This window comes from Paramisgurnus dabryanus, chromosome 14 (assembly GCF_030506205.2).
Source record: "Paramisgurnus dabryanus chromosome 14, PD_genome_1.1, whole genome shotgun sequence".
Lineage (NCBI taxonomy): Eukaryota > Metazoa > Chordata > Actinopteri > Cypriniformes > Cobitidae > Paramisgurnus > Paramisgurnus dabryanus.
The window spans coordinates 30,289,976-30,312,098 of record NC_133350.1 but is presented as its reverse complement, the minus strand read 5'-3'; the positions used below and the strand labels follow the sequence as shown (position 1 = coordinate 30,312,098).

The following is a 22,123-nucleotide window of genomic DNA, read 5'->3' as shown; positions in this document are numbered from 1 at the left end:
TGATTACGATCAAAGAACCACTTTTGGTGCTATATAGCACTGTTTGTTTTTAGAGTTTAGTTAACAGGGATGGAGATTTACAAGCCATAATAATCCATCCTTCTCAGAAGTAATCCACACAGCTTCAATTGGTTAATAAAGGCTTTCTGAGGGTAATTGATGCGATTTTGTAAGAAAAATATTAATATTTAAACTTTATAAACTATAATAACTAGCTTCCAGCAAGGACTAAGGTGCGTTCACAGAGCTTTAACATTATTTTTCTTCTTTGTTTAATAGCGGTTAGTACCAACATTAAGGTGCATTATCGCCACTAGGGATGGGTATCGTTTTTTTTTACCGGATACTGGTGCCAAATTGATACTTTTAAAGGTGGTGTTTGTAAATTTTAGTGCCATCTAGTGGTGAGAATGTGATTGCAACTAGCTCACCCCTCAATTTCAAATCACATTGACCGCCACAGGACAAACATGTCGTCTTCTGAGACAACGTAGAGCAGTTTGTCCGTTAAGGGCTACTGTAGAAACATTATGGCGACTTTCATGTAAGGGGACCTGCGGTGTATGTAGATCAGGGGTGGGGAACCCTGGTCCTGGAGGGCCACTGTCCTGCAGAGTTTATTTCCAACCCTAATTAAACACACCTGAAAATCTAATTCAAGTCTTCAGGATTACTCGGAAATTAAATTCAGGTGTGTTTGATGAGGGTTTGAACTAAACTCTGCAGGACAGTGGCCCTCGAGGACCCAGGGTTCCCCACTCCTGATGTAGATAAAAACGTTTCATTCTAAGGTAATAAATGCATAACAGTTCATTATGTAAGGTCTTTAAACCCAACTGATAATATAGTTATGTATATCATATTGCATTTCTGTCAATAGATCCTCAACAATACACCTTTAAAACAGTGGTGCCTAAACTGATACTTTGATAAAAGGGTCTCAAAACGACAGTGGATATAAATCCATGCATAAAACATGATGAAAAGTCTTCTGTCATTTTCACATAATTTGTTTAATGACTTGGCTAAAGTGCTATCACCTTTTAAATCCTGCACTCTTAATTTCATATTTATATTTCTGTATGAGATTTTTGATGTGTCATACTATAGCTCAGGAAATTAAATGACATTTCAAATCATGTTCTCCTCAGTATCTTCAACACTCCATCCTTAAGGTCAGTAAAATGATTGGTTGTTAAACATCTATTCAGTAATTAGTTAAAGCCTATGCAGCTGCCGCTCACAAAAATATAAAAGGGCAAACTTCAATCGAAAGTGATCTTCTCTATGCCATATTCATCTCTAAGATCCGAACTCTTGATGTTTAAACTCTAGAGAAAGTTGCGTAATTGTGGCCAATTAAAATACACGTGACAAATAGAGCAATGAACACAACATAATTTTTTCTTTATTTGAAGCGACTGTTTTATGCGACATCCTCTCCCGGAAGTGCCCTTCAGGGGTGCAAAAACGCAATTTGGAAATACGTTTAAAAATTAACTTGACACTTGTGAGGGCCACATCCCATCTGAAAGGCCATTAGGGAAAAATATTTCAGTCGACCGTTCAGCTATTTAAGAGTCACTGAAATGAGGCACCAAAATCTGCATTCTGATTCGTTCCAGTCCATAACGGTTACATAGATACCCAACCCTAATCGCCACAGAACCCACTTGAACACAGTATGTTATGTAACGTAATGTTAATGCTACCTGCCATTAAATGAAGAAGAAGAATGTAGAAGCTTAGTGAAGGTGCCATGGTCCTTATAGGATGCTACGTAGTTATTATAGCTTATAAAGATATATCTCCTACAAAGTCGCATAAAAGAGGATGGTTGCATTTTTTTGGGATTCAAAATCTCAAGCCTTGTTAACTACCATTTTAAAGCTTGGAACAGGCAGTACATTTTCTAATATAACTTTGACTTTGTTCCTCTGAAAGAAGATGGTCATATGTGTCTTGGATGGCTTGAGGAGGAGTAAATCAAAAGATAATTTTCATTTTTCAGTGAACTATCCATTTAATGCATGTTTGTAATTGCATTTATGCTTAAAAATTCATTTGGATAAATAGATTGATCTTCTGACCTTGGGCCCATCAGTTCCTGGTGTTCCTGGAAGACCACGAGGCCCCTGAAGGCCAGCTGGTCCTGCACCTCCTCTCTCTCCTGGGAAACCACGCTCACCCTGAGAAGAAAAAAAAACGTATGTGGGGCTTTAACATACTGGGATAAAATGGATGTTCACAAACCTAACAGAGTATAAAGATCTGCGACTCACTCGAGGTCCTGTGGCTCCAGCGGCGCCGGCTTCTCCTGGAACACCCTGAATGAGCAAACATATAGTGTTCGTCACTGTACAAATCATTCATCCGAGTAAAGATGTTTTTCATCTTCTTTAAACCCACCTGGTCACCAGGTTTACCTCCCTCACCAGGGGGGCCTGGGGGTCCGGGCAGACCCTAAGAAAATCCAATAAGACATGTTCACATTTCCTGCATCAGTGGTTATTTTAAAATCACAACAATTTATAAAAGAGAACAATCTATCTACGAGACAAAGATTCAGGCATTGCTGTAATTGTGACTGTATTATTAAGAATATGCTGGGGTTTAATAGAAAATAACATAGCAACTCACCTGGAAACCTGAAGGACCGGGCTGACCCTGTTCACCTCTTTCACCTGCAACCCCCTGAAATCATGAATCAAAGCTACTTTAACCCCAATGTGTTAATGCAGGCAAATATCGCAAGTTCAGATTTGGTCTTTGAAAAACACTTACAGCTGGTCCTGGAGGTCCCGCCGCACCGGTCTCACCATCTTTACCAGGCAGACCCTACAGAGGGTAAGACAGAGATCAATGTCTTCATTTGATTAATTCTACAATAGCTCTGAATGGACTCTTAAGTCAAGATTTCTACCGATGCAAATCACTTTATCAGTTATGTCGAAATCTTTATCACTGGTTTACAAAGATACATTTAACCAGATGAGTGAATGTTTAAACCAGGAGTACAAATGTAAAGATTCATCCTTCAAAGAATGGAGGGGATTTTTTTAAAGCTTTTTAGTGACTCTACACTTTATTAAGACTTGGACATATCCCTATAATAAGACAGGTAAAATAATTTCTTCCTGCCTTTTCATTTAATAAGATCAGTAGGTCAGTAGGTCCTACATATATCAGTGTCACTCTGAGTAATAAAAACATAAAACCTTTAAATAGGAGGTCGCAAAAAACGAATAACGTAGCTTAACCAGAAGCAGAGGGCAGCTACAACCGCTCTAAATAACTTAAACATCACAAAATAGTTTCACCCATTAAACTTTAAGACACAAAACCCGAAATATAAAGTTAACATGTTCTGCAACCTCAGAAGAGTAAAGGTTGGAATAACGACACATCTTAACCAGCAACACTAACCAAAAATAGTGCTCTGTTTCTGCTTCATCTGGCTTGTGTGTTAGTCTTGCTTATACGCTCAACATAACTGAAAGTGTCTAAACTAGCTGCCAGTAACTTACTGTAGATTTTACAGTAAGTTACAGTAAAATTGCTGTAATTCTACAGTAAAAGCGATTAAATCAGTAGAATTACAGCAATTTTTTTACAGTGTACATTTCTGTCAGGATGACAAAGATGATTAATAATACACACAAGAAGCATGTTGCTAATCTCTGCATGCATGTTTAACAAGAAGTATGTTGCCCACAACACAGATGAGTCTTAAAGGAACAGTATGTAGGATTGTGGCCAAAACTGGTACTGCAATCACAAAACTTGTGGCCAATACACAACATGACAACATAAACATCAGTTGAGGGCTGCAACTCCACTTTAAATGACAATATCCTGGCCAGACCACTGTTGTGAGTGATATAAGTATTTGAAATAAAAAGGATTTCTTAATGTCTAGTGACATATCAGGGCCATTTTATGATTAATTGATATACATTTCTTACATACTGTTCCTTTAAACAAGAATTGTGTTACTGAGCCAGATGAGCATACTGTTTCTAAACAACTTAGTGAGCTGCACAGAAAAATGTAAAGCATATTTGCCAGTTTAATACTTAGGGTACCCTTATGTGGTGTTTTTTTGACATGCAGGGTACTTTGTTGCTTTCATTTATTTGCATTTGTAAAAGTACAACATGATTTATAGGTTAAATATTACTTTAAAAGTTTTTGGAGCACCTGACTGACCCCACCCCTGCCCAAATCCTTCCTGATTCTCAACAATATAAAATATAACAGGTAAATTAAAAGTACATTCAAATTAATTTAGTGCATAACAGACCAAAAATTTTATAAAAGTATTACAAACTGGCATTGCCCTTCACAGCCGTACGATAACAAATAAGTGGAACTTAATGATTTAATCGCTGATAATGATCCTGTTCAGTCAGTGAATGTGCACAGTCATTTCTACTTCAAAAATACACCTGAACCAACATGACAGAAACAGTCACAAAACACACGCCAGCCAATGGCACATTTCACAATCAATGCTGATGTGTTGACACAATTGGTTACAAGAAGTTGGGATTTTTTATTATATTTATAAAGAACATAAACAACCATGGTTAAGTGCTGTAAAAATCACCTAGGTACAAATTAAGAGTTTGGTTCCAAAACGCAATAAAGGCTATTTTTGAAAAAAATGAGTTACTGCCAAAATCAGTTTTATATCAGGTCAGTATTTAAAAGTAAATTCTTAATTTTACGCAAAATCCAATATCCGCCATGTTATTCTGTCATCTTTTCTCCCTTTTTTCCAAAACGCAATAAACGCCACTCCTCCTTTTCTACAGAATGCAATAAATCCACTCCACAAATTACAGTGCGCCATTCCACGCAATGTAAACAAACAATTGCGGCGCTTTGAGCACACAGAATCCTAGTTTTCCTCATCTACTTTGTACTTTGTGATTAACAAACAAAAACAAAATAATACTTTAATGGCATTGATAAACCTGTGGTTTTCTGTGGCGGGAAAGAAACGTAAGCCATCGACATCTATTAATTTATGCGGGAGGCACTCGGGAGACGATCGCTTGTTCTCCCGACAGCATCTAGCTTCTCTCGTGCTAACACATTGACCCCAGGGGATCTTTCCGTAATTTTACTCAAAGTCAACGAGAATCACATCTGATCGCTGTGAAAAATGTTTTATTAAAGGGGACAGAGAATGAAAAAACATTTTTACCTTGTCTTTGTTGAAAATTTGTAGTCTACCACGCATCCACGAACATTCAAAAAGTGCTAGACATGTAAACATCTCAGTCTCATAGAAATTCCTCTTTTAGAAATGTCAACCAGAAAACAGCCCAATCTGAAAAACTGATGCTTATGACGTCACAGGCATCTAACTGCCCCTCCACTTTAAAATAATTGGCTACATTTTTTGAGTGGCAGCAAAGTCAGCCAATCAGTAATGAGATTGCAAGTTAAGCCAGTAGGGGGAGCCAAATAGGTGCAAAACCACCTGTTTAAAATCCCCCACCCTAAAAGAGCTATCTGAGAGAGGTTTTTAGGAAGCTTCTAAGGCATTACAGACCCAAACAAAAATTTTTTGTCTACATGTCACATCACAGAACAAGAATAAAATCTCCGTTCAATCATTCTATGTCACCTTTAAGCGACAACTTCAAGTATAACCGCGCAGCAATGACAGTGTTCCTAATATGATAAAGTAAGTGTTTTGATTAATGCCATTAATGTTTATTTTTTTACTCAGTGTGTACAACTGTTCAACTAAATGAATATAAAATGGCAAAAATGAATGCACATTTATACACTGATTGAATAGATTTATAGAATTTTGAAAAAAAACTTGTCATGGATTTATTGCATTTTGTGGAAAAAAGAATTCGTTTTTATAATAAATCTTTGAAAACCAAGTTATGGATTTGAATTTTTTATGTTTTTATAACCTAAAGATGCTATGTGAAAGTTTGTAACAGAAAATAGTGGTTTTCATCTTGTCACTTTCTTGGTATAGAAAACACGTTTTTACCGAAATTTGTCAAAATAGATTTATTGCGTTTTGGAACCAAACTCTTCAAATATTCAAATAAACATTCACAAATCCATAAAAGCACAGGGCCTGTATTCTTTAAGCTTCTTATAATTCTCTCAGAAAGCTCCCAATGTAGCTTAAAAACTTCTATACAGTAGGAGTCTTTCTGTGCTGTCATTGTTTGTGTGATCACTTTGTTTATAAACATCTGTATCAGACCCAAATCTCTGCTGAATCTGTCACTGTAGTTAATGTAGAGATTACTTTTATTTCTGGCACTATGGCATTTCTGTGATGTGTCAGCGATGTTAGCATGTCTCTAATAAGATCGATCACAAAGATGATCATTACACAATCTAATGTGTCTTAGTAACTCACTGTCATGCATTGTATGCAACACTTTCTGTCTCCCTCCTTACGTTTCGTCCACACTCACTTTTAAGCCTCCTAAAAGTCCTTGTCCATACTCCTAACCGTTTTGGACCTTATGCCTTTTTTAGGGGTAAAGATGCTTCCTGAATAATTTTTTTCTTTAATAGGATATTTTCTGTCATTTTAAGGGGAAACCCCCACATTTTTTTCAAAAGGCTTTTAAACTCAGACACTGTGTTTGCTGTTCTGACAGATAATGACAATTTGTTCCATAGCTTATGGCCTTCTACTGCAAAGTAGTAGATTATTTTTTGTGATCAAAGCCAGGGCCAGATTATTCATAGACAGGATTGGGCGGGGGCACCAGGCAATAGGGGGGCACCATCTGGTTTTTACTGGTTATTTGCATGACGCGTCAATCATTTCACATCCCCATTTGCTCAGTTAAATCTACCGATGGGTCTACACGTGTAAAAAGATACAAGTATGTATATTGCCCTGTCGATTATCTCATTACAATATGCTATCTGGATATAACTTATTGTATGTATGTATTTTATGGCTAGAATTAGTGATGGGGGTTGTGTATGATTTATTGTTTCATAAGTTTGATCAATTGTTCATAATGACATGTGCAGCAACTGCATAGAGTTAAGTCTATTTAGTATTTTTCAGTAATGCAGTTCTGAATGTGAATAAAAATGTGAATAATTGCATTGTAGGCTGATTTAGGGGGGGGGGGTGCATGATCTCTCAAAGCCAAAATTGATATTTGAAATCAAGCCCTTACCCTAACAGAATCTGGACCTTCTTTTAGATAGACCCACCCCACACATTCGCAACCCAGGCAGCGATGTTGGTTAGCAGACACTGCTGATTGGCTACAAGTGTGTTTTGGTACTCGGCCCAACTCCCTCCCAAATTCCTCTTTGTGTTTTTCAAAAAATCATGCACCCCGCTTTAAGGTGTGTTCTTTCTGCTTGCGTTCTTAAAATTCTCTATCAAGGGCTATAGTGCCCCAAATAACAAAAAAGTTAGCCCTGAATGATTAGACTTCTTTTTATCATCAAATGTGATCTCCCTAGGGCACTACACTGTGTTAATCCGGCCCTGATCTAAGCAATCTGATTGGATTATGTTCAATAATCAACTCTTAGAAATACAGTATTAAGGAGCAAGATTATTTGAACTCAATACGATAGGGAATGGGTAACCATTGTAGTGAATATACTGTAGTATAGGTTTGATGTGATCCCGTTTTGCTACTATCTGTAAGCAAACGGGCAGCTGAATGTTGGACCATTTAAAGTCTAGTGCTGCGTCTGAAACTGTCTACTTCCATACTACATAGTAAGCAAAAAGCAGTAGGCGAGGCGAGTAGTACAGTATGTCCGGATATTCCAAAAACAGCACGTGAAAAGTACCCAGATGACCTAATACTTCCAGTTAGATTTTGAAGTGTGCATACGATGGACACTTCACTATCCCCTTATGCCCCGGGAGAGGAATTATCCAATGAAGAAGACAAGGCGTCATCATGTGAAAGCAGCGTTGCGGCTGTATTCGCGCAGGTATGACATGACGTGATGACGACTGATGTCACGTGATGTATCAACATGGCAGATGTAGTACATCCGAATCGCATTCATACTACCAGGATTCATACTATACAGTACCTACTGTTTTCAGTATTGTCAGTATGTACTTGAATTAGTACCTACTGTACAGTATGCGGTTTCGGACGCAGCCTTTGAGTTGATGAGACAGGCAGCCCATAATTAAGTGAGTAGTAATAATCAAACCTTTTTGAAATAAAAGCACAAATTGCAGTCTCAAATAAGTTGGGTTAGGTGAATAAAAATGTCTAACTAGAGTAATGTACATATGTTATTTATGCTGACTGTTTATATCAAAAATCATACTCCAAATAAATATGACAAAATTCACCTGTAACCTTTCCACTCACTCGGTTTACATTTATTATTTTTCATGTCTTTGTTAACTTCAGCTCTAATCCTACTTGTTAACATGGCTTTGTAGACTACACAGTTTGTTGGCTCATGGACAAACTGGCCAACATTAAACACCTGATGACTCGAGACTCATGACCCAAACATAACATCAGAGGCTTTTTGGTAGCACTTTACTTAACTTAACTGGATAATTTCATGGTAATATTTTTTTAACCACATAGTTATTACTGTGCAATTTCCAGACAATTGCTGTGTAGTTACCAGACAATAACAATGTAAATTATGTTGATTTAACGTGAACTTACACGTAAACCTGGAGCTCCAGCGAGTCCCTTCTCTCCAGCTTTCCCAGCCTCACCCTGCAGCAAGAGTGAATTGTCCATCATTAACCTCCACATATAATTATATTTACTAAGTATGTTACTATGTTTTCATTCATAGAAAATGTTTCACCTTATATCAAAAAGCAGAAAAAGAGCAATTAATAATTTACACATTGAAAAGTCTCTAAAAGACACACATACACATGTATCTAAACAGAAATTCATACATTGCCGCCCTTGGGTCCGGGGAATCCCATCACTCCAGGCTGACCGCGAACACCCTGAGGGCCCGGTGGTCCTGGACGGCCATCTTCACCAGGAGCTCCCTACATTCTCAACAAAAACACCAAAGATAAACAGTAAACAAGTATTAGTCAATATCCCAATACTCTACACTATTAATTCAATTAATTCATCATTTGTTTAAATTGTAGTTTCAGCATAACAGGATAAGTGAATAGTGTATCCATTTATGTTGACTTTCATGTTTCATTTGATTGTTTACATGGCCTTTTGAAGTACACAAATAAACATTTTGTATTATCAATTGATGCATGTAGCTTTCAAGAAATAACACTTCTGTAGGCAGAGTTACCCGATGACCAGATAATCCACTGATTTATCTAATTTAATATCAGCGTTATTATTACGATCGCAATATGGCTGTTTTCAAATTGCTCTAGGTTTGCAGGTTTATTACAGATCTGACTAAGTGAAAACACATTCAGACCTGTAAATTACAGTGTTAATATTTGTATTATCTACTCACAGATGGACCAGCTTTGCCCTGTGGACCAGCATCACCCGGACGCCCGGTTAGACCCTACACGAACAGACACATGTGAATATGACAAACAGTGCACATGGGGAGAAACTTTCTGAATGGTTACACTTGAAAATATGATGCATTTACTCTTGCACCGGGCAGACCGGGTTCTCCAGGCCGTCCCGGATCACCGCCGGCTCCCTTAGGCCCTGATGATCCCGGAGATCCACGCTCACCCGGAGCGCCCTGCAGTACAATGACACACCAACATACTGACATTGAGTTTAAGCCCATAATTGAATAGAACCTGATTATTGATTCACATCCACATTATTTTAAAGGAAAACCATGGAAACTAAAGTGCTGTCTGATGGAGCAGTCTGTGTTGAAGAACTTCTGTATAATCATCTCCACAAGAACCCAATTAATTTATTATGAATTTCTGGACCCTTCATTGGTCTAACCAACAAACATGTCCAACAAATACAAAATAACTGATCAAATTAACCATGATTACACAGCTTTATGCATCCAGAAATAGCTTGGTAATATCATCTTCTAAAACCATCTCACCTTTGGACCAGCCAGCCCATCTTGTCCAGGAAAACCTCGGTTACCAGGTGCACCCTTCAGAAAACAAGATTTAGCATAAAACCCAATTGAACCAACACTAATCATTAATACACAGGTGTTAAGTAACATATAGTACACATGTCAGGAGAAGTAGAACAGGTTAACAACACTTTCTTACTCTTTCTCCAGGTGGCCCGAGGGGTCCAATTGCACCAGGCTCTCCTCTGGGTCCTCGCTTACCTTCCTCTCCCGCAGGGCCAGGGGCGCCTTGAGGTCCAGCATTACCCTAAACAAACCATTAACAATTAATCAGCACCCAAAAGCCTTCAAAAATTGTCATTTTTAATCTTTGCCATTAGGGGAGTACCGTAAAACTTCAAATAATAGCAAAATCCCAAATAGACAGCATGCTCTTTTAGCGACAGCCTGGTGTGACGACAGGTTTGGGTAAATAAACGCCTGCCTCAAATAAAGGCCAGGTCTGTTTTTTAGTTTCGGGTTGTATTTAATCTTCTAAAACCTGTCAGATTGTCTGTTTAAGCCAGTTGTATGGTGCAGATTGCACACGCTAAAGTTTTGATTACCGGTAGATGTTACGTGACAGACGCAGTCGTTCCGTTACTCATCACTATGACAACACAACAAGGTTTGTCGTCAGGATTGCAGTGATGAAGACAGTAGCAGAGTGGCAATCAGGAAAGTCTGGACTTTTCCAAGTTTTACGTTCCTTTTGAAGTTTTACGGTAATACCTAACATTTCCCAAAACTATGGTACCTGTAGTGATTAACACGATGAGTCCCACATAAACTTCATCCGCTTTCTCCTGGTGTCTTTACTTTACTTATCTTCTGCTAACTGAATTTACATTGTGTTTGTGTACAAACTGTCCTTCTTTTCTCCCTTAAAAATATTTAATGCTGAGTCCCAATTCGCATACTATCCGTCCTAAATAGTATTCGAAACTAGAATTAATACGTCCCAAATCGTAGTATGTTGAAATGAGTATCCCAAAGATACCCGAATGGTCTACTATTTCCGGTTAGAATTCGAAGTGCAGATCAATGCACACTCTAACGGCTAATATTGCCCACAACCCATTGCGTGTGGGAGGGAGGAGCTTAACCACACTGACCCTCTTGCTAATTTGTAGTAATACTGTGGCTGTACAAATGTTAACTTTATTAGTCCAACGAAAGAAACCAGTTACTACACTTTTACTATAGTAAAAGCATGATTCATTTTCATCCGGGTTTTTTTGAGTTATATACATAAGTATAAAATTAAGTATAAAATATGTTTAACAATAGTTATAATACAAACTTTAAATATTTTGACTACTAAACTAAGTAGCTTTTGTTACACACATTGCACATGAACGTCAGAACCGGCCGCCTCACAAACGACCTGCGTTTGGTTCTACGATGACGCTCTGCTTCATTCCTCAACTTGGTAAAACACATTGTAAAATATATTGTGAAAAAAATACAATGATAAAAAATGTGGTAATAGTAAATAAAATGATATTGGACATAAGTTATAAGAATGAATGAAATATTGTTAACAGTCGTGGTGGTAGTGTTGTAGTCAAGACCACCTAAACCGAGACCAAGTCATGATCAAGACCAAGACAGACTAAGACCGAGACAAGACCAAGACTTTAAAGGGTCGAGACCGAGTCAAGACCTGTGCAAGTCACTGCATTAAAATGGAATGGAATATGAATATGATAAGGCACTTCTTGTCTGTGTGTGTGCGTGTGTGCCATCAGAGAAGTTGATAAAATAATCAAAGGCATTGCAGATATGTGGGAATTTATCTTTGTCTATAAGCAAATAAAAGTTAACAATTAAACACTAAAGAGCGGAAATCAACTTAACCATTTATTCTGAACTGTCTTTCCATGGCTTGCCATCCACTTAACACAATGCAGGCGTTTTTAGAAATAAAATTAGAAAAATTGTCATTGGGAGAAACTTAAACAATGTTTAAACAATGCCAACATCATATGCCACACCTGAATAAACTGCATAAAATAAATGATGTGCCATCAGTTGTGGTCTTGACTGGTCTTGAAATAAAAATCGGAGTCCTCCTTGTCTGAGACCGAGACGAGACCGAGTAAAAATGCGGTCGATTCCAAGACGAGACCAAGACCGGTCTTGAGAACTACAACACTAGTGGTGTGCATGGGCGGAAATCCCGGGGGGGTCGGGGGGGACAGGACCCCCCCTATCTGAGGGTTGTCCCCCCTAAATTATCATTAGAATATGTGTATTGAAAATAATTTAATGATTTATAATACTTAAACTAGTTGTGTAAGAAGTGAAACAATACAAATGCAAACGGAGCAACAACAAAAAAACGTTTTAAATATTTGGATTCCCCCTCCCTTGCCTCACAGTGGTTTGGTCCACTGCCCACGCCCCTTTTACCTCACCACCACACATTCCGGTGGTAGAGAAGTGTACGGAGCCGACGCGTTAATAAGCTATATACAATACAACGTTTCCCATCACTTATCAGTTTATCCTCATATGTTTTAAAACTGGACTATTTTGACATATAAACATGAACATATTTCGTTTTCTGAGAACAGAAGCAGATAAACGATCAAGAAAACATTTTTATGCATTCATGCAGAGGTGAGGCAGAGCTGAAAGTAACAAATTACATTTACTCACCTTGCTGTAACTGAGTTTTTTGTGTACTTTTACTTTGAGTAGTTTTTAAAATCTGTACTTTACTTTTACTTAAGTATGTTTAAAGTATTGTTGGTTACTTCGCTACATGTTAAATCATATCCGTTACTGAGTAAAAATAAATAAAAAAGTAAGGTGATAAAGACGCGCCACGGTCGGATGATTGATTGATGGGCGGGGGAACTCGCAAAAAGAACCATGGAGAGGGACGAGACAGGCGCAGGCTAATGCAGACCCTCAATTCAATTCTTACGAAAGAAACCCCTGGCCATTGACGCAAAGCGATTGTTTCATTCAGGTAGGGTTCATGCTCTTGAGTACGGAGTTTGAGAATTGCCGACCGTGTTTAACCGCTAATTTGCACGATGCATTTTTAATACATGCGCATTATCTTCCGAGGTCTAGCAGCTTCGCGTCAAGTCAAACAACTTGAGAACGTCCTCGAGAATGCGCAGATCATTAGACATTGCAGAGAGAGAGAGAGCGCGAGAGAGATAGATTGAAAGACATCAGGTACACAGGTCTGGGAGCTAATAAACGTGTAAAGGATGTATAGTGTATAGCCATGGCACTCATCTCATTATATGTTCATTTATGTATATAGTTTAATAACAATGTATGTTACCAGCAATACATCAATTACAACCTTCATATAATGATTGTATTTACTAGCTGCTGACCTCATATTATTTTTGCTTCAAAAGTGCATAACTCACCTGTAAAAATCATTAAATAATTCCATAAATGTTTCTTAGTTATAAAAAGCTTTTTATTTTATTAACATTTGTTATTGCACTTTAATTGTAGAGATGTTTACAATTAAAAACATAGTTTGAGATGTATATATCCTTCCTTTGTGAACTATACTAGAAACCTCTCCCCGCTGTAAAAAAGTAACTCTTAAAATTAAAATGACTTTTTACTTGAGTAGATTTTTAGACCAGTAACTTTACTTTTACTTAAGTAAAATATTATTAAAGTAACTTTACTATTACTTAAGTAGAAAATTGTATTACTCTTTTCACCTCTGCATTCATATGTATTAAAATTAAATTTGCGTCCGTTCATAGAGAAAGAGAAACGTTTTCTATCTGTACCCATTTCCTTGCAAGTACAATTTTGCCTGTATTATTGGTGTCCCCTTCAAAAATTGTTCTTGAAAAATTTTATGTTTATTGTCCCCCCCAACATTTAGATGAGATTTTCGCCCCTGGTGGTGTGCGTAACTAGGCAACCACGTTTTCGTTCACGTTGCATGACATCGTCAAAGTATGTCCCAAAACGTGCATACTCTTTTGCTACACACTCAAAAGTATGTACGTTTTCCTCACAAAAACAGTACATACTTTTAGGTCGTAGTATAAGTAGGCGAATTGGGACTTAGCACATATTTCCCCCTCTTAGTTTTTTATGTTTATTAATGTGTTATCTGGCTTAGTCTGAAAATGATTCAGACTAAAAGCCAACTTTAAAATTCAGTTTTAGTTTAAAAGCATAAACTTTCATGATCCTGTCTTCTTGTCACAGTTTTTTTAGACAGAATCATGACAGCATGCGTTTGGTATACATACTTAGATCTACTCGTGTTTTATTATTTCAGTGATTTATGTTTGAAAAAGTTTTTCTTATTTTACCCAAAAGTTCGTGAACATTATAAAAACATGATGATTTTGGAAAACTTACAATCTCTCCTTTAGGACCAGCTTCACCTTTGAACCCTGCCAGGCCAGCATCACCCTAATGAAGACAAACACAACAAAACTCTTAGTCCTACACTTTAATGATGTCATCTGTATAGTAAAATTCTGACTTAAATTTGACTTTAAAAGCGGCTTTATACTTGTGGTCATTGATGAAAAAATTATCATGATTATTAATATCTTTATTACAAACAGATCACTACATAGTTATGCTGTATGATACTAAATAAAAGACGCTAGTCTGTTTTTGGAGTGGCTATTGTACATGTTCAGTGTTTATTTTACGTTATATTTTTGTGCAGGTAATCTGAAACTCAGGTTATTGGAGATACGATTGGATTACTATACGTCTCAGCAGTGCCCACAAAGCTATCGTCTCTGGTTTCGACAGTATTTATGCCACTGAAAGCATATTATGTGTTATATACATCAATGAGATGACATGTGAAGAAACAACAGATAAGAAAGCTGTGGCATTGATAGGCTTTAGAGGAACACTGGGAATAACTGCTAATACTCACAGACTGTCCCTTGGGTCCAAGAGGACCTGTTGCACCCTGAGGTCCAGGAGGGCCACGAGGACCCGGAAAACCAGGAGCACCGGCAATACCAGAAGCCCCCTACAGTAAAAAGAGAGTTTGGCTGTGTACATTTACTGTAGGGATATGCTTAGATAAACTGCAGTTATATAAAGGATAAATGCATTTACAGCAGATAACAATGTCCTGTAGCTATGAAGAAGTATGCATTTACTTACAACTGATCCTTTGGATCCAGGGATGCCATCTGTGCCAGGGTTACCCTACGGATTCAGAGACAACACACAGTCAGCAGCTCACTTTGACTGCATATGGCTCTTTACTCTACTTATACTGCTAAAGGAAAGATTTGTTAATGCATTAAGGATATTTTAAGTGTGTGCACACTCGCTAGGGAAGAGCAGGGAGAAATTCATAATGAGCTCAGTATGGCTGAGTGCACTGTTAAAATAACTTTTAACAGAAACCATGATCAAGCTAATGAAATTCAATCTGCATAAACAAGTTGACAGTAAAACTCATGCATGTGTCTTGACTGAGCAGTGTTTACTGCTCTTTATAAAATTGCTTATATTAAAATAAAGTGTTTGTTTTAATATATTTTATTATATTCATTAGAAGCTATTCTGTTTATTCCTTAGTAAACTGCATGTTTTTTCTGCAGCCAATTATATGATATGGCCTGTAGTGATGTATTTTGTGCAAAGTGGCTTTCAAACTTTTCAGCATGCGGCCCCCTTGTGGCTCCTCAAAGAAAATGCATGAAACTTAGATTTTTAATTAAACGGCCCATATTTCGTAGCTAAAAAGCACATTACTTTGTGTATTTGGTGTAATACAATGTGTTTGCGTTGTTTATGGTTAAAAAACACATTATTTTCCACATACTGTACATTTTTGTATCACCTCTAAAGTCCCTTTCACACATACAGTCTTCACTGTTAATTTACTGGGAAATTGCAGTAAACAGGTCATGTGTGAACAGAACCTTTCCGGTAAATCAGTGCTGCCAATTAACCAGTAAGAGAGGTTGTTAGATTGCCAGTAATTTACCGGTAAGCGCTATGTATGCGGCATTTAGAACGGACGACGTCAGACGCGCTGACGTTTTAATACAGGTGACGTGTTAACCCTGCACTGTTACGGACGTTTCTACACACATGCTGCTTAAAAGTCGAGCACACCTGAAGTTAACATCCACATTTCTTCACCGAAGTTGTTTAAAACAGCTTCCCATCTATTTGCCAAATTGTCGACGTACTTAGTACATTCTCTGTGAAGCCTAATGTGCAAACTCAGGTTCCGTTTGGCATCGCCTGACGCAATGTTGTTTGGTCACGAGCAACTTCGCGACCGTCAGCGTTTGCCACAGATGTGAAAACAACTTAACACGGAGAGTTGATAACCTTCCATTGAATACAACACTAAGCTCGCCGGCTGCGCGCAACAGGTAACTTCAGCTTTCTCTCCGAGTTTACCGGTATTTTGATACTGATGTGTGAATGATGTCTTACTGGTAAAAAGACGGAATGGCACTGCGTGTGTGAACAGCACATTTTGTATTTACTGATAGATTCATTCTGGTAAATTCATGGTAATTTTCCCAGACCACATACTTCCATAATATATAGTAGGCGAAAAGCACTACTTCTCGTACTCTTTGCCTACTATATAGTATGGAAGTAGGCGGTTTGGGTTGCTGCATCATTGTTGTGAGAAAGCGCGGTGTGAATGGATGTGAACCGATTGGTCAGCTATTAAGTGCGTTGTGATTGGCCAAATTACGTAAATGGAATTACAATGTTTTGAAAGATAAGCTCCCAAAGCAATAGTAATAGTAACAAATTGGTAAATTAAGGATACTAAAACATGAAACCATGTCTGCATTTGTGATCGTAGAAACTACAAACAAGCGCTACTCTGCACTGCACAAAACTCACATTTGAATCGTCAGTAGGAAATACATTAAATTTGAAAACACAGGCGTGTCTCTTCTTAAAACTTGCGTTTGAATCATCAGTAGGAAATTCCTTAAATATGAAAACATTGGCTACTTACAGAATGTCAGTCAGCAGAACGTCTCGGTTACGTATGTAACCCTCGTTCCCTGAAGGAAGGGAACGGAGACGTCACGTCGTGACCGACGAATTGGGAACCGCTCCGCGGGTGACCTATCTACTTCGAGAAACTATAAAAACGCCAATGAACTTGGCATGCAGGTATTTGCATAATGCCGGCGCCGCCCCGCCAGGTGCGTATATAAGCCGCAGGTGCACAATACCAAATTAGCTATATTATTGCTGAGAAGCCGAGCAGCAGTGCCCGGCCTGAAAACAGCAATGGAACAGCAAACTGTGGCGACGGGACGTGACGTCTCCGTTCCCTTCCTTCAGGGAACGAGGGTTACATACGTAACCGAGACGTTCCCTTTCAGTCGGTCACTACGACGTCACGTCGTGACCGACGAATTGGGAATCCCTACCAAAACGCCACTGCAGCTGAACCCTTCCAGTGTCTGTAAAAGCCCTCCGCCCTCCACATAGGGGGCGGAACCTAAGGCGAAATGCAGAAGGCCGGTCACTACCTGTTCCTTAACCCACGATAGTGAAGCAGCGAACTGGGGAAGCGTCTAAACTGAGCGGAGCTAGAACACTGCGGAAGCCATCCCCTAAGAAGGTTGAATGGATGACATAAAAATATGAAACAACCGATAGGTTGCTCATAAAAAGTCTCTGAACAAAACATAGTATGCAGAGAGATGCAAAGCAGGCTCTGCTAAGGAAAACGTGGAGGATTAGTACCCCACGGAGTATACACACAAATGAACCCCACGTAGGGGACAAATGTGGACGCCTAGCCTACACAGGTTTACAGAAAATACAGCAGTGATAGGTTGACAGCGGATGCTCCGCAACACCAGCTATCAGGGCGGTGGAGGAGAGGCAAAAACAGTTTTTTAGACGTTTTTGCCCCGATGGCCTTCCATATTGGTGCAGATGTGCAGCACCAAAATAGAGGCTCCAAGCCGACACACGAGCCGACCCCCGGCATTCTTAACTAGTTAGTAGAAAGAACCCGAGTGGAAACCGGTTCGACACGAACACTATAGAATCTTGTGAACGTATTAGGTGTCGCCCAGCCTGCAGCTCTACAAATATCTGTTAGCGAGGAACCGCGAGCCAGTGCCCAAGATGATGCCACACTGCGTGTAGAGTGAGCACGTAAATTAAATGGACAAGGCACATTCTGCTTTTGATATGCAAGGGCTATAGTATCCACAATCCAATGGGACATCCTCTGCTTGGTGACAGCTTTTCCTTTCTGCTGACCACCGTAACAAACAAAGAGCTGATCTGAGGTCCTAAAACTTTGCGTCCTGTCTATATACACACGTAGTGCACGAACAGGGCATAACAAAGCCATGGCTGGGTCTGCCTCCTCCAAAGGCAGCGCTTGGAGGTTCACCACTTGATCTCTGAAAGGAGTGGTGGGAACTTTGGGCACAAAGCCGGGCCGGGGTCTCAGTGTTACGCTGGATGCAGCCGGCCCGAACTGAAGGCACGATTCGTCGACCGAAAATGCATGAATATCCCCTATCCTCTTAACAGAAGCCAAAGCAAGGAGAGTTAATGTTTTCATAGTAAGAAATTTAACACTCACACTATGCAGAGGCTCAAATGGGGCTTCCTGGAGTGATTTCAGCACCAAGGACAGGTCCCAAGGAGGAATAGAGGGAGGACGCGAAGGATTCAGTCTTCGAGCGCCTCTGAGAAATCTAATGACCAGGTCGTGCTGACCCACTGTTCTACCGTTTACGGGTGAATGGTGAGCTGATATCGCAGCGATATCGACTTTAATAGTGGATGGTGACAGCCTATTCTCCAAACGGCGCTGGAGATATAAAAGCACAACACTAATCGGGCATTCTCGGGGGTTTTCACTTTGGGAAGAACACCAGTCGACAAACAGGTTCCATTTAAGCGCGTAAGCCTGTCTCGTAGACGGCGCTCGCGCTGCAGCAATAGTGTTAGATACCTCTTGCGGTAAATCACTCAAATCCTCCGTGCCCCGTCCAGAGACCACACATGGAGGTTCCACAGGTCGGGGCGCGGGTGCCATAATGTGCCCTCTTGTTGAGAAAGAAGGTCCTTCCTCAGGGGAATCTTCCAAGGAGGGGCTGTCGCGAGGAGAGAGAGTTCTGGAAACCAACTCCTGGTTGTCCAATACGGTGCCACCAACAGCACGCTCTCCTCGTCCTCCCGGATTTTGCATAGGGTTTGCGCAATGAGGCTCACCGGAGGGAACGCGTATTTGCGCATGTTTCGCGGCCAGCTGTGTGCCAATGCATCCACGCCGAGCGAGTCGTCGGCTAGTGAATAGAACAGGCGACAATGGGTCGTCTCTGGGGAAGCAAACAGATCTATCTGCGCTTTGCCGAAACGTCTCCAAATCTGCTGAACCGCAATGGGGTGGAGTCGCCATTCGCCGGGACGCGCAGCCCGAGAGAGCGCATCCGCCTCTACATTGAGCGTGCCCGGGATGTAAATGGCACGAAGAGACCTCAAATTCTTCTGACTCCAAGTGAGGAGATGACGGGCGAGATGCGACAGGTGACGCGAGCGTAAACCGCCTTGACGATTGATGTACGCCACGGTCGCAGTGTTGTCTGTGCGAACTAATACATCTTTGCCCTGTAACTCGTTGCTGAAACGGACGAGCGCAAGATATACAGCCCACATTTCTCGGCAATTTATGTGCCAATGCAGCTGGGGTGCCGTCCAGACCCCCGAAGCCGCAAGCCCATCGTACGTGGCCCCCCACCCCGTGTCCGAAGCATCTGTGCATACTATTGCATGCCTGGAGACCTGTCTCAGAGGCACACCGGCTCGGAGAAACGCACGGTCTGACCACGGAGTGAAAGTGCGACGACACGCAGGTGTAATGATAACACGGTGAGTGCCGCGCAGCCACGCTCTCCTCGGGACTCGATCGTGAAGCCAATGCTGAAGCGGTCGCATATGGAGCAGTCCGAGCGGAGTTACAGCTGCGGCTGCTGCCATATGCCCCAAAAGCTTCTGAAATTGTTTCAGCGGGACCGCGCTCTTGCTCTTGAATGTATTCAGGCAAGTCAGAATCGACTGTACACGCGCTTCTGTTAGACGAGCTGTCAAATCGATCGAGTCCAGTTCCATACCGAGAAAAGAGATTCTCTGCACGGGGCAAAGCTTGCTCTTTTCCCAGTTGACCCGAAGACCCAAACGAGCGAGGTGTTTTAAAGTTAAATCTCTGTGATCGCACAGCGTCTGACGTGTTTGAGCTATTATTAGCCAATCGTCCAGATACGCGAGAATGCGCACACCTCTCTCTCTCAGGGGTTTTAAAGCCCCCTCCACTACTTTGGTGAATACACGGGGCGACAGAGAGAGCCCGAATGGGAGGACTTTGTACTGGTATGCTCGCCCCTCGAACGCAAAGCGGAGAAACGGCCTGTGCCGGGGGAGAATCGATACGTGGAAGTACGCGTCCTTCAGGTCGATAGATGCGAACCAATCGTTTGGACGAATGCATGGAAATATGCGTTTGGGCGTCAGCATCTTGAACGGCATTCTGTGAAGTGCACGGTTCAGCGAACGCAGGTCCAGGATCGGTCGCAAGCCGCCGCTTTTCTTGGGTACAATAAAGTAAGGGCTGTAAAACCCCGACCTCATCTCGGCTGGAGGGACCGGCTGGATCGCGTCTTTCGCCAATAAGACAGCGATCTCCGCACGGAGGACGTGCGCATCGGCAGCTCTCACCGTAGTGAAACGAACGCCGGAGAATTTGGGGGGACGCCGGGCAAATTGGATCGCATAGCCGAGACGAATCGTGCGTAAAAGCCAACGCGACGGGCTGGGAAGCTGTTTCCACGCCCCCAGACACCGTGCGAGGGGGACTAAAGGCACGATCGGTGTACCCGCGGCGGGCGCAACGGAGGTGATCGCCGGTGTGTGCGTAACGGCCGCACCGACAGCAGTGTTGTGTGTGATAACACTCACCTGAGTCCGTTGCTGGGTGGTTGAGTAAGGGAGGCTCTGCTGAAGACACCTCTCGCCACTCGATGCACCCTCTGGCGAAGGAGGAGGGAGACGATGGGTTATGAGCCCGTAGCTGTCTCCTACCGCCTGAGAAGTTGGAGAGCGCGGAGGGGTTATGAGCCCGAGCGCCGCTCTCGTTCTCCTCTGATGAGTCGGAGAACGAGGGGGGGTTATGAGCCCGCTCGTATCTCCGGCGCTCATCTGAAGACCTAGAGATGGAAGTGGAATTCGCTCTTTTTGTGAATTTGTGGGTGCCGACTGAAAAGTCGGCGGAACAGAAAAATGAAACAAAAGATTCCCCAACCGGCCCTCCTCCGGTGGGGGGAGTGGTGCCTTCACCATCTCCCGAAGAGCGATCCCCTCCATCTCTAGGTCGCCCGTCTCAGGGCCGCTTCGATCTCCTCTTTCCACCCTTCGGAGCGGGCTGAGCGGGCGGGGCGGGCTGCTGACGACCGGTTCCTCGCTTCTTAGAAGAGCCCCGGGGAGGAACGGAGGCGGCCGCCGCAGGACGCCCTCGGCGAGGAGCAGGCTGAGGCGCCGACGTGGATGGGGCAGGCGCAGGACGCTTCCGACGTGGCATGATTTGAGCTATGGCCTCAGTCTGCTTCTTGGCCGCGGAGAATTGCTGCGCAAACTCCTCGACCGTCTCGCCGAACAGGCCGGTCTGGGAAACCGGAGCATTCAGGAGCCGGGTTTTATCAGCATCCTTCATGTCCGCCAGACACAGCCAGAGATGGCGTTCCTGGACTACCAGGGTAGACATCGCACGCCCGACGGCGCGTGCGGTGACCTTGGTCGCACGAAGCGCCAGATCAGTGGCCGCACGCAGTTCAGAGAACTCCGCCGAGTCGTGACCTCCCGCGTGCAGGTCCCTCAGAGCCTTAGCCTGATGAACCTGCAGCAATGCCATGGCATGCAGGGCAGAGGCTGCCTCCCCACAAGCTTTGTAAGCAGCACCGGTCAGCGCCGAAGACTGCTTACAAGCCCGTGAGGGGAGAGTAGGCTGGTCCCGCCAGGAGGAAGCGACACCGGCCGGACACAACTGCATCGCGACCGGCCGCTCCACTGACGGGATACC

At 41.8% G+C, this 22,123-nt stretch overlaps 1 protein-coding gene across 1 annotated transcript in view; it reads right to left on the bottom strand.

Annotated features, from left to right (window-relative positions):
• Positions 1–22,123, bottom strand: part of col2a1b (collagen, type II, alpha 1b) — a 76,014-nt gene that overhangs the window by 23,635 nt on the left and 30,256 nt on the right. Inside the window, exons 20-33 of the mRNA XM_065241983.2 lie at positions 15,190–15,234; positions 14,954–15,052; positions 14,416–14,469; positions 10,211–10,318; positions 10,033–10,086; positions 9,607–9,705; positions 9,463–9,516; positions 8,921–9,019; positions 8,676–8,729; positions 2,785–2,838; positions 2,641–2,694; positions 2,410–2,463; positions 2,283–2,327; positions 2,091–2,189 (exon numbers count right to left, since the gene is read on the bottom strand). Coding sequence (XP_065098055.1) covers positions 2,091–2,189; positions 2,283–2,327; positions 2,410–2,463; positions 2,641–2,694; positions 2,785–2,838; positions 8,676–8,729; positions 8,921–9,019; positions 9,463–9,516; positions 9,607–9,705; positions 10,033–10,086; positions 10,211–10,318; positions 14,416–14,469; positions 14,954–15,052; positions 15,190–15,234 — 972 coding nt within the window. The remainder of the gene's footprint in view (positions 1–2,090; positions 2,190–2,282; positions 2,328–2,409; positions 2,464–2,640; positions 2,695–2,784; positions 2,839–8,675; positions 8,730–8,920; positions 9,020–9,462; positions 9,517–9,606; positions 9,706–10,032; positions 10,087–10,210; positions 10,319–14,415; positions 14,470–14,953; positions 15,053–15,189; positions 15,235–22,123) is intronic.